Source organism: Symphodus melops (assembly GCF_947650265.1).
Source record: "Symphodus melops genome assembly, contig: scaffold_473, whole genome shotgun sequence".
Taxonomy (NCBI): domain Eukaryota; kingdom Metazoa; phylum Chordata; class Actinopteri; order Labriformes; family Labridae; genus Symphodus; species Symphodus melops.
The window spans coordinates 1-12,598 of NW_027636573.1; the positions used below are offsets into that span (position 1 = coordinate 1).

The 12,598-nt window shown below is 49.2% G+C and overlaps 1 protein-coding gene across 1 annotated transcript; it reads left to right on the top strand.

Annotated features, from left to right (window-relative positions):
- Positions 1-619: 619 nt before the first annotated feature.
- Positions 620-12,373, top strand: aldh4a1 (aldehyde dehydrogenase 4 family, member A1). Its single transcript, XM_079373130.1, has 15 exons — positions 620-786; positions 3,752-3,845; positions 3,921-4,013; positions 4,501-4,548; positions 4,658-4,813; positions 6,517-6,666; positions 6,832-6,906; positions 9,047-9,234; positions 9,452-9,525; positions 9,628-9,824; positions 9,930-9,977; positions 10,046-10,198; positions 10,869-10,990; positions 11,085-11,203; positions 11,279-12,373. Exons 1-15 carry the CDS (start codon positions 746-748, stop codon positions 11,389-11,391), a joined length of 1,671 nt encoding a protein of 556 aa, XP_079229256.1. The 5' UTR covers positions 620-745; the 3' UTR covers positions 11,392-12,373.
- The last annotated feature ends 225 nt before the right edge of the window (positions 12,374-12,598 follow it).

Genomic DNA, 12,598 nt, shown 5'->3' on the forward strand with positions numbered 1-12,598 from the left:
GTACACGATCGGTTTATCAATGATTGTATTGTATCAATCTATTCCATGGACCAGATTCAGAAATCATATCTTTTATATGGTGAGACTCTCTGGTTATAAAACTTTAACTAAACCAACTTCAGACCACAGGCCATGATGTTGGATATATTTCATAAAAACATGTTAAAATGATGTTAACAAACTGGCACTGAAAGGGTTAAATTCTTCTTTCTTCTTGAATTACTCTGAAGTTCATTAAATCCATTTCCGGTTCACCGCGGGGACTTTAAAGAATGTGTTTTTGCTCTGTGAAAGGTCAACATGCCGCTCACAAATAGAGCTGTCAGCGCCGCCTGTGATTGGCTCAGGACCTTCTCCTGCTCTCCTGCTCGCTGATTGGCCAGTGGCGAACCAGCCTGTGGAAAGTTCCATTGAACATCTCGCGGGGGGGGAATATTCCAACATACATGTACAGTCTGAACACAGACACACACGTGACCTGAGAGGAAGTCTTCACTTAGTAAATATATGACTGTTATTCATAAATCAGCGTCACGCGGAGCAACGTCTGTTGAAAAAGAGCGGGAATCCATCTTTAAACAGGAACACCCCCCCCCCCCCGTTGGCTCTTCCTCCCCCTCCCCCCTCCCGGAGAGGAGCAGCAGCAGGATCGATCTTCGCTGTCTCCACACTGATCGACCTGTGCGTCAGGTGGAACCTCCTCACTCTCTTCCCGCTTCAACATCTCCTGCTCACCTGTGGAAACATGCTGCGCGTGAGGGCGGCCGCGTGCCACTCTTGGAGGGGGTAAGTTCACATAAGAAGTCACGAGACTCCTTCACCCCCGCGGTGCCTCTTACGGTATGTCAGGCAGCGCGCGCGTGACAGGCTCAGGTGTGTGTGTCAGGCAGCGCGCGCGTGACAGGCTCAGGTGTGTGTGTTTCTGTGTGCAGGACTTTGTTTTAGTCAGATCTCATGAGGAGTGTTAGCACGCGACTTCGGGGGGTAACCTGCCTCACGTTACGTAATGACATCTGATCTGAGAGCAGCTTCACACACGGACCCCCCCACCCCCCACCTGATCCGCGTGCACTCTAACATATGTTCACATCCACATCGATTAATCGATGAGTAGAAATAAGCTTGTAAAGATGAGGATGACTTTTATTTTGAAAGTGTGCGGGTACCTGAGGGGACATCCTGTTTACTGATCTCCTGTTGAGTCTGGGAGATACTCAAACATCTCAGATCTTTGTAGACGAACAGCAACAAGTTCAACCTCCTGCAGTTCCTGGAGTGTCCACTAGAGGCTGGCTGCAGTTCCTGGAGTGTCCACTAGAGGCTGGCTGCAGTACCTGGAGTGTCCACTAGAGGCTGGCTGCAGTACCTGGAGTGTCCACTAGAGGCTGGCTGCAGAAGCACAGGAAGTCACATACACACCCATTCAAAAAGCCTGTTTTTACAGCCTGTGCTGACAGGAAGTGACTACAGCTGCTGACAGGAAGTCAGTGATATTTGGGATGATGAGTTTTAGAAACAGTGATTCTGAGAAGTTTCAGATGTTTGTTTTCCTTTGACAGCTGTAGAAACTGGAGTCTCTTATGTTCCTCTAACGTTTGTTATCGTTCACCGTCGGAGGTCGGCCTGTAACTGGATCAGAGCGGCGTGCTTTCAGGGAGCGGAGACCTGTGAGAACAGCAGTCGTTCCAGCAGCTGTCTCTGCTCCTGCTCCTCCTCCTCCTCCTCCTCCCCCCCGTCCAGTTTGGATATCATGACCTTCAGTTTGTTGAGTTTAGTCTGAAGAAGTTAATCATACATGAAAGCACACAGGAATACAACCTGGCTGTCTGTGACTCCTCCCCCTTCAGCCTCTAACCTGTCTGTGACTCCTCCCCCTTCAGACTCTAACCTGTCTGTGACTCCTCCCCCTTCAGCCTCTAACCTGTCTGTGACTCCTCCCCCTTCAGACTCTAACCTATCTGTGACTCCTCCCCCTTCAGCCTCTAACCTGTCTGTGACTCCTCCCCCTTCAGACTCTAACCTGTCTGTGACTCCTCCCCCTTCAGACTCTAACCTGTCTGTGACTCCTCCCCCTTCAGCCTCTAACCTGTCTGTGACTCCTCCCCCTTCAGCCTCTAACCTGTCTGTGACCCCTCCCCCTTCAGCCTCTAACCTGTCGGTGACTCCTCCCCCTTCAGACTCTAACCTGTCGGTGACTCCTCCCCCTTCAGACTCTATCCTGTCTGTGACTCCTCCCCCTTCAGACTCTAACCTGTCTGTGACTCCCCCCCCTTCAGACTCTATCCTATCTGTGACTCCTCCCTCTTCAGACTCTAACCTGTCTGTGACTCCTCCCTCTTCAGCATCTAACCTGTCTGTGACTCCTCCCACTTGAGACTCTAGTCTATCCTGTCTGTGACTCCTCCCTCTTCAGACTCTAACCTGTCTGTGACTCCTCCCCCTTCAGCATCTAACCTGTCTGTGACTCCTCCCCCTTGAGACTCTAGTCTATCCTGTCTGTGACTCCTCCCTCTTCAGACTCTAACCTGTCTGTGACTCCTCCCCCTTCAGACTCTATCCTGTCTGTGACTCCTCCCCCTTCAGACTCTATCCTGTCTGTGACTCCTCCCCCTTCAGACTCTATCCTGTCTGTGACTCCTCCCCTTCAGCTGCTAACCTGTCTGTGACTCCTCCCCCTTTTTAAAAAATAGAATAGAAAGCCTTTATTGTCATTATACAAATTGTACAATGAGATGACTTCACCTTAAAGCAGCTAAACAGCTAAAAACAACAACAGAAGGGGTCAAAGAAAAGAGAGTGACCCTGGTTAAGGGAAGGTCAGATCTGTGTGGTAGGACTCTTTACAGTTTACAGCATAATAACGTTTAAATAGATAAACAGACCTCAGATTTCTTCTTGCACAGTAGAGACATCAGGTCTGTAGCAGGGTGTCAAATATAAATAGTGCATTACATGAGACGTGATCCATGGAGGGGTATAAACAATATAACTATTTACACTGTAAGAGATGTAATTCTAGCAGGATATAAAATATAGAAATATAAATATCACAGTATAAAATGTAAATTTTTTGCAGTTTGTAAAATATATAAATATAAATATTGGCACAGTATAAAATGTAAATTTGCAGTATATAAAATATAAAAATATGGATATGTCACAGTATGAAAGTGATTTAAGCAGGATATAAAAAAATGAAATATTTTCACAGTATGAAAAATGTCGAACTACAACAAGATATATGATATAAATATATAGCACAGTATGAAGTATTGCACAGTGAGGGGTAAATAAACATTCCAGTCTGAAATGTTAGTGACACTGACGTGCTCAAATGAGGAAGCACATCGTCCTACAGCGTGATTTTAAACGCCTCCTGTCTCTCTTATCCACGCCACACGCTACTGCACGGTAGTTGGAGGGTCGTTGTTGGCGTCTCAGAAATAAAAAAAACATTGACGGGTCACAGGACTGACTCAGCGGTATGAGTCGTTGCCGTGGTTACGCGCAGAGCAGTGTGAACTGTGTCCACCTGAGACTTTGAAACTTTGAGCAGCAGCAGAGCGAATCGAGCTTCTGTTTATTCATTAAAGGAGTTCAACATCCTGTGTGTGTGTGTGTGTGTGTGTGTGTGTGTGTGTGTGTGTGTGTGTGTGTGTGTGTGTGTGTGTGTGTGTGTGTGTGTGTGTGTGTGTGTGTGTGTGTGTGTGTGTGTTTGTGTGTGTGTGTGTGTGTGTGTGTGTGTGTGTAGGTTCAGAACGTTCCCGTGTGCTGCCGTGGACGTGAAGAACGAGCCAATCCTGGGCTTCACAGAGGGCAGCGGCGAGAGGAAGGAGCTGCTGAAGGTCGGAGCGCGTCACTGTCACGTTGTTCGAGTCGCTCTGAACACGTGTTCACCTCACGCTCTCTGATGCTTTCAGGCGCTGGACGCTCTGAAGGGGACGACGGAGGACATCCCGTGTGTGGTGGGAGACGAACATGTGTGGACCAAAGACATCAGATATCAGTTATCTGTGAGTCTGTCATCATCATCAGTGGGTCACATGACCGCGTGCCCGGGTCACATGACCGCGTGCCCGGGTCACATGACCGCGTGCCCGGGTCACACTAAAGAAGCAGAATTTACTACTCATCTATTTATCGTTGTAAAAAGTCGGCTGTGTCTTGTACACCGGTTCGACCGGTCATTCTCACGGATGCAACCGCCGCCATCACGCGAGGTGGCGTTTGAAATGAATGTCCATTCATTGTGTGTTGTCTTCTCTCCCTCCCTCGTGCGAATTAGTTGGAGGTCAAACTGAATGTTACTAAACACGAGCATGCTAACGTTAGTGGTGGCGTTGACCTCTTCTCACAGGGTAACTGTAAAGGCGTTTCTAAACGTGACTCGCTGGCGTTGCCCGTGTCCTCATGAGTCGTGACGCACGAATGTTATTGATGAATTTATTTATAGTTTGAACGTCAACATCTGTTCATTGACTTCCTGTTTGTGTTTCGCAGCCGTTCAACCACTCGCACAAGGTGGCCAAGTTCTGTTACGCAGACGAGGTAAGCTATCGGGAACACGTGACAATATAGGACCTGATTGACCTCTGACCCCGGCTGTTTATAAGTTGGTACTGACGGTGACGTGGTCATGTTCTGTTTTCTAAATCAGGCGCTCATCAACAAAGCCATCCTGGCGTCTGTAGCGGCGAGGAAAGAATGGGACCTGAAGCCCGTCCAGGACCGAGCCCAGATCCTCTTCAAGGCAGCCGACGTCATCAGCGGACCCAAGAGGGCCGAAATCCTCGCCAAGACCATGATCGGACAGGTAGACCATGATCGGACAGGTAGACCATGATCGGACAAGTAGACCACGATCGGACAGGTAGACCATGATTGGACAGGTAGACCATGATCTCACAAGTAGACCATGATTGGACAGGTAGACCATGATCGGACAAGTAGACCATGATCGGACAGGTAGACCATGATCGGACAAGTAGACCATGATCGGACAGGTAGACCATGATCTGACAAGTAGACCATGATCTGACAAGTAGACCACGATCGGACAGGTAGACCATGATCTGACAAGTAGACCATGATCTGACAAGTAGACCATGATCTGACAAGTAGACCACGATCGGACAGGTAGACCATGATCTGACAAGTAGACCATGATTGGACAGGTAGACCATGATCGGACAAGTAGACCATGATCGGACAGGTAGACCATGATCTGACAAGTAGACCATGATCTGACAAGTAGACCACGATCGGACAGGTAGACCATGATCGGACAAGTAGACCATGATCGGACAGGTAGACCATGATCGGACAGGTAGACCATGATCGGACAGGTAGACCATGATCGGACAAGTAGACCATGATAGGACAGGTAGACCATGATCTGACAAGTAGACCACGATCTGACAAGTAGACCATGATTGGACAGGTAGACCATGATCGGACAGGTAGACCACGATCGGACAGGTAGACCATGATCTGACAAGTAGACCACAATCGGAAAGGTAGACCATGATCTGACAAGTAGACCACGATCTGACAAGTAGACCATGATTGGACAGGTAGACCACGATCTGACAAGTAGACCACGATCGGACAGGTAGACCACAGTCGGACAGGTAGACCACGATCGGACAGGTAGACCACGATCGGACAGGTAGACCACGATCTGACAAGTAGACCACGATCTGACAAGTAGACCATGGTCGGACAGGTAGACCACGGTCGGACAGGTAGACCACGATCGGACAGGTAGACCACGATCGGACAGGTAGACCATGATCTGACAAGTAGACCACGATCGGACAGGTAGACCACGGTCGGACAGGTAGACCACGATCGGACAGGTAGACCACGGTCGGACAGGTAGACCACGGTCGGACAGGTAGACCACGGTCGGACAGGTAGACCACGGTCGGACAGGTAGACCACGGTCGGACAGGTAGACCACGGTCGGACAGGTAGACCACGATCGGACAGGTAGACCACGATCGGACAGGTAGACCACGATCGGACAGGTAGACCACGATCTGACAAGTAGACCATGATCGGACAGGTAGACCACGGTCGGACAGGTAGACCACGGTTGGACGCAGACTCGAACTGCAGTTTACAGCAACAGTCTGTAGCTCCTCCCCCCCCAACCGCCTGTAGCTCCAACGCCACCAGTCAATAGCTCCTCCTCCTAACAGTATGTAGCCCCTCCCCCACCAGTCAATAGCTCCTCCCCCTAACAGTATGTAGCCTCTCCCCCAACAGTCTGTAGCTCCTCCCCCGTCAGTCGCCTCATAGTCGATCTAACAGAACAATGACCTCCAACATGGAGGACGGCGTCTCACAGAGCGCGCCGCTCACCTGTTTTCAGCTCTATGAGAGAGAGGGGGGGGGGGCACACCGCCCCCCCCCTCTCTCTCTCATATACACTCGGAGCTTCAGTGGGTTATCTACTATAGTATACAGAGCTCCGACATGTGGAGGCTTTACTCTCTGCTCTCTGTGTTTCAGGGTAAGACGGTGGTTCAGGCTGAAATTGACGCCGCTGCAGAGCTGATCGACTTTTTCAGATTTAACGCCAAACACGCCGTGGAGCTGGAGAAAACTCAGCCGTTAGACGCTGAGGGGAGCACAAACACCATGTTGTATCGAGGCCTGGAGGTAAGAAGGCCTCGTGTAGCACCCTGTCCTAACAGACGCTTGATGGCGTCCAACATCTGAAGCTCGCCGTCCACACAATAATCCCGCCCACTTTCTGCTGCAGCAGCATCAAACTGAAAACAGGCTTCAGACCTTGTAAAGCAGATTCATGTGTTTCTCTGTCAGGGCTTTGTGGCAGCCGTGGCTCCTTTCAACTTCACCGCTATCGGTGGAAACCTGGCAGGAACGCCAGCTCTGATGGTGAGTGTTTGAGACCGCCTCCTCTGTCACTACTCGCTGTATCTGGCGACTTTCCATTTCCTCCTGGAAACGAAAGCCACGAGCGAAAATAAATAAAAACACAGAATCAACAGAAGAGTTCATTTGTAGTTCTAAACATATTTAGGGTGTTTTTTTTTACTCTCTTATTGTCTTATTGACATCCATTATGATTATGCAAATTAGGTGATGTCATTTACAGTAAGTTCGGCCAATAGCTTCTGTCCTTACAGAGGAGTTGACAGCACTGGTCACAGATCAGTCTGTGAGCGGCCATGGCGTCTCTTTGGTGTTCTCTAACTTAACGTTTGTTCTCTAAATGTCGTGACGGATCTAAAAATGACTGGGAGGAAACATAAGTGTTATCTGAAGAGTCTGGTGTCTCAGAGTGACGTAACAGGAAGTGCAACGACGTAACAGGAAGTGGAACGACGAGACAGGAAGTGGAACGACGAGACCGGAAGTGTAACGATGAAACAGGAAGTGGAACGACGAGACAGGAAGTGTAACAACGAGACCAGAAGTGTAACGATGAAACAGGAAGTGTAACGATGAAACAGGAAGTGTAACGACGAGACAGGAAGTGTAACGACGAGACCAGAAGTGTAACGACGAAACAGGAAGTGTAACGATGAAACAGGAAGTGTAACGACGAGACAGGAAGTGTAACAACGAGACAGGAAGTGTAACAACGAGACAGGAAGTGTAACAACGAGACTGGAAGTGTAACGATGAAACAGGAAGTGTAACGATGAAACAGGAAGTGTAACGATGAAACAGGAAGTGTAACAACGAGACCAGAAGTGTAAGGATGAAACAGGAAGTGTAACGATGAAACAGGAAGTGTAATGATGAAACAGGAAGTGTAACGACGAAACAGGAAGTGGAACGACGAGACAGGAAGTGTAACAACGAGACCAGAAGTGTAAGGATGAAACAGGAAGTGTAACGATGAAACAGGAAGTGTAATGATGAAACAGGAAGTGGAACGACGAAACAGGAAGTGGAACGACGAGACAGGAAGTGTAACAACGAGACCAGAAGTGTAACGATGAAACAGGAAGTGTAACGACGAGACAGGAAGTGTAACGACGAGACAGGAAGTGTAACGATGAAACAGGAAGTGTAACGACGAAACAGGAAGTGTAACGACGAGACAGGAAGTGTAACAACGAGACCAGAAGTGGAACGATGAAACAGGAAGTGGAACGATGAAACAGGAAGTGGAACGACGAGACAGGAAGTGGAACGATGAAACAGGAAGTGTAACGACGAGACAGGAAGTGTAACAACGAGACCGGAGTGTAACGATGAAACAGGAAGTGTAACGACGAAACAGGAAGTGTAACAACGAGACAGGAAGTGTAACAACGAGACCAGAAGTGTAACGATGAAACAGGAAGTGTAACGACGAGACAGGAAGTGGAACGACGAGACAGGAAGTGTAACAACAAGACCAGAAGTGTAACGACGAAACAGGAAGTGGAACGACGAAACAGGAAGTGGAACGACGAGACCAGAAGTGTAACGACGAAACAGGAAGTGTAACGACGAAACAGGAAGTGTAACGACGAGACAGGAAGTGTAACGACGAGACAGGAAGTGTAACAACGAGACCAGAAGTGTAACGATGAAACAGGAAGTGTAACGATGAAACAGGAAGTGGAACGACGAGACAGGAAGTGTAACAACGAGACCAGAAGTGTAACGACGAAACAGGAAGTGGAACGATGAAACAGGAAGTGTAACAAAGAAGACAGTAGGTGTAACGATGAGACAGGAAGTGTAACAACAAAACAGGAAGTGTAACAATGAAACAGGAAGTGTAATGACGAGACATGAAGTGTAACGAGGAAACAGGAAGTGTAACTATGAAACAGGAAGTGTAACAATGAAACAGGAAGTGTCACAACGAGACAGGAAGTGTAACAATGAAACAGGAAGTGTCACGACGAGACAGGAAGTGTAACAATGAAACAGGAAGTGTCACGACGAGACAGGAAGTGTAACAATGAAACAGGAAGTGTCACAACGAGACAGGAAGTGTAACAATGAAACAGGAAGTGTCACGACAAGACAGTGTTGAGTTGTCGCTGACCTCGGCCCCACTGGTGTGTTTCAGGGTAACGTGGTGCTGTGGAAGCCCAGCGACACCGCCATGTCCGCCAGCTATGCCGTCTACAAAGTCCTGAGGGAGTCCGGTCTGCCTCCAAACATCATCCAGTTCCTACCGGCTGATGGTCCCGTGTTCGGAGACGCCGTCACCTCCTCGCCACACCTGGCCGGCATCAACTTCACCGGCAGCGTCCCGTGAGGACATTTTTTTCTTTTTTACAGATTCTGGGTTCATGCAACACGAGGACGGCGTTTAGAGAAATAATCAGAGAGGCCACGTTCAGGCGTCACTACTGCATGCCTCCTCATGGCGGCGTGATGGACCCTGGTCTTTACTGAAGGGGGGGGGGGTTCACGGTCCTTCTTAAAATCTGTTCTCTCATTCAGTTGAAAACGTTTTTCCTTTTCTCAGGACGTTTAAGCGTCTTTGGAAGCAGGTGGCACAGAACCTGGACACGTACCGGAGCTTCCCTCGACTGGCTGGAGGTGAGCTGAGCCGACTGGCGGTTACCGTGGAAACGGAGAGAGACTGAGCAACGCGGCGAAAGACGTCTCTGTTGATGCCCGTGTCCTGTGAACGTTTTTCAGAGTGCGGTGGGAAGAACTTCCACTTCGTCCACCAGTCGGCGGACGTGGAGAGCGTGGTGAAGGGGACGATCCGCTCGGCGTTTGAGTACGGCGGTCAGAAGTGTTCGGCCTGCTCCAGGATGTACGTAGCTGACAGCGTGTGGCCGCAGATCAAACAGGAGCTGCTCGCCATCCACAGCAACATCAGAGTGGGAGATGTGAGTCAGACGCTCTGTCACGGTCTCTCATCATCTCATCTCTCGTGATGACGACGTCTCTGAAGCTGCTGCTTTTATAAAATGTTTTCTTCATCTGATTTTCAGCCCGTTGAAGACTTGGGCTCCTTTTTCTCAGCTGTGATCGACGAGAAGGTGAGTTCAGCTCTCTCCTGCAGTCTTTGGTTTATCCACTGTGTCTCATCGTCTGTTTCCTCCTGCAGTCCTTCGCTCGCATTAAGAGGTGGCTCGACCTCGCCAAGTCCTCCCCTAACCTTAAAGTCATCGCTGGCGGTAACTGTGACGACAGTAAAGGTTACTTTGTGGAGCCCACTATCATCGAGACCACGGACCCGAATGACGCCATCATGCACGAGGTAACCAACTTGCAGTTCCTCCAGTGTCCACTAGAGTCTGTCTCCTGCAGTGAGTCAGTCTCCATAGAGCTCTATGTTAAAATGTCCAACTTTACAGCTGCAGTTCCTCCAGTGTCCACTAGAGTCTGTCTCCTGCAGAGAGTCAGCCTCCATAGAGGTCTATGTTAAAATGTCCAACTTTACAGCTGCAGTTCCTCCAGTGTCCACTAGAGTCTGTCTCCTGCAGTGAGTCAGTCTCCATAGAGCTCTATGTTAAAATGTCCAACTTTACAGCTGCAGTTCCTCCAGTGTCCACTAGAGTCTGTCTCCTGCAGTGAGTCAGTCTCCATAGAGCTCTATGTTAAAATGTCCAACTTTACAGCTGCAGTTCCTCCAGTGTCCACTAGAGTCTGTCTCCTGCAGTGACTCAGTCTCCATAGAGCTCTATGTTAAAATGTCCAACTTTACAGCTGCAGTTCCTCCAGTGTCCACTAGAGTCTGTCTCCTGCAGTGAGTCAGTCTTAAACAGGTTAGCTCAGGGCGTGGCTGGTTTGGCTGACAGGTTGGCCGCTGTTTGTCAGGAGGGTTAAGCCCCGCCTCTTTGCCTGTTTGTAGATGGATCTAAAGTGGTCCATGTTTATACAGACCGTGGTCAGGACGTGTTGGTGGTCATGTGCTCTGTGATTTGCAGGAGATCTTCGGGCCGGTCCTGTCCGTTTACGTTTATCCGGAGAACAAGTACAAAGAGGTTCTGCACCTGATCGACAACACGTCGCCGTTCGCCCTGACGGGCGCCGTGTTCGCTCAGGACAAGTAAGATGTTTATATACAGGACGACCTCCGGGTGTCGTACCTTTACCTGAACTGTGTGTGTGTGTGTGTGTGTGTGTGTGTGTGTGTGTTGCAGGTGTGTGATTGACGAGGCTTCTAAAGTTCTTAGAAACGCTGCAGGGAACTACTACGTCAACGATAAATCCACCGGCTCCGTCGTGGCTCAGCAGCCATTTGGGGGCGCCAGAGCCTCAGGTAAGAGTTTCGTCTGTGTGTAAATCAGGCCACGCCTCCTTCTCCCTCACCTGTCACTCTCCTCCTCTCTTTAAGGGACCAACGATAAACCCGGGGGTCCTCACTACGTCCTCCGGTGGACGTCTCCGCAGGTGGTGAAGCAAACCCACGTCCCCCTCACAGACTGGAAGTACCCCTACATGGGCTGAGTCCGTCCTGCAGCCAATCAGAACCCGTCCCCGTCCCCGTCCCCGTCCCCCCGGCGGTGTTTGCACTGAGCCTGGATGAATGTGTTTGAGTGATGAGCGTCTTCCATGCAGACACTGAACCTGTTAGAATCAGAGTTTTAATAATCACACGTGACGTCCAATAGAAACGCTTCGTTAGATTTTGTACTTTTTTAAAAAGCTGTACGGAAGCCCTGAGTGGACATACATCCAAACATTTTATTACCTCTGTTTTCCCGTCACGAGTCATCTCGGCCCTCGAGTGGCGCCGCCCGACTCCTGTGGTCACTCGTTGACCAGCACGCCACGTCTTTAAAGGCATGTTTATGACCTCATGACGGAGAGAAGATGTTTCAGAGCGGTTCCACCAGCCTCGCCGGCGCCACTCGTGTCAGGTGGCGTGCAGTGTGAGAAGGTGGCAGCTGCACTCGTGGTCTATAGGACGACATGGAGGGCTGCGGCGTGCTGCAGAGGTCAGCGCCGTGGCCTCGCAGCGAGCAGCCCCCTCTCTTGTCAGGTTGGAGGTTTGTCCTCTCCGGGCTTCCTTACAGCTCAAACTGCACAATGAAGAATGCGTCTGACATCCTGCTTAACTGAACATGGCCCTCTATGGTCAAAGTGTACTGTCTCTTTAAATAATAATAATAATACTAATGTTTGTTTGTTAACCAGGTAAAGAATCTCTAACGATGTGAATCCTCGGTGCGTTCAGTCTTTTCTGCTGACACAGACAAACGCCCTTTTTAGACTCCTCCCCCACTAGCTTGCTGAGCCCGTCTCGCCTCTGTTACGCTGCTGCCATGGCGAGCTGTGAAACCGGCCTGATCACTGGACACAGAGAACTTGTTTCCTGGTTTCTCATTTCATTTTTTTATCCCACTCGTCTGTTTCCATGAAGCCTTAGAGACTGCAAATCAAGGACTTTTATTTTTTGACAATAAATATTAAATTATTTTAATCTAAATCTGTTTACTTGTTTTTATCATGCTGCTAAAACGTGTTTGTTTTAAAGTCAGGGTTGGTCATTTCCTCCAGAAACACTTTTAGATTCAGGTCTAAACTGTCTTTAGGTCCTGACAGACATGAATAACTCAGGTTCTCTGAAAAAGGATCAAAGTAAATCCATCGTCTGTATCAGTTTTTAAGTCTGTAAAAACTTCAACCAATGTCTGCCACGAGGTACCAATCT

Bases quoted from the DNA above. Each gene is read 5' to 3' on its own strand.
- aldh4a1 (XM_079373130.1), top strand. From the start codon at position 746: ATGCTGCGCGTGAGGGCGGCCGCGTGCCACTCTTGGAGGGG. The intron at 10,991-11,084 runs GTAAGATGTTTA...TGTGTGTTGCAG, and splicing joins GCCGTGTTCGCTCAGGACAA to GTGTGTGATTGACGAGGCTT. The intron at 11,204-11,278 runs GTAAGAGTTTCG...CCTCTCTTTAAG, and splicing joins TGGGGGCGCCAGAGCCTCAG to GGACCAACGATAAACCCGGG.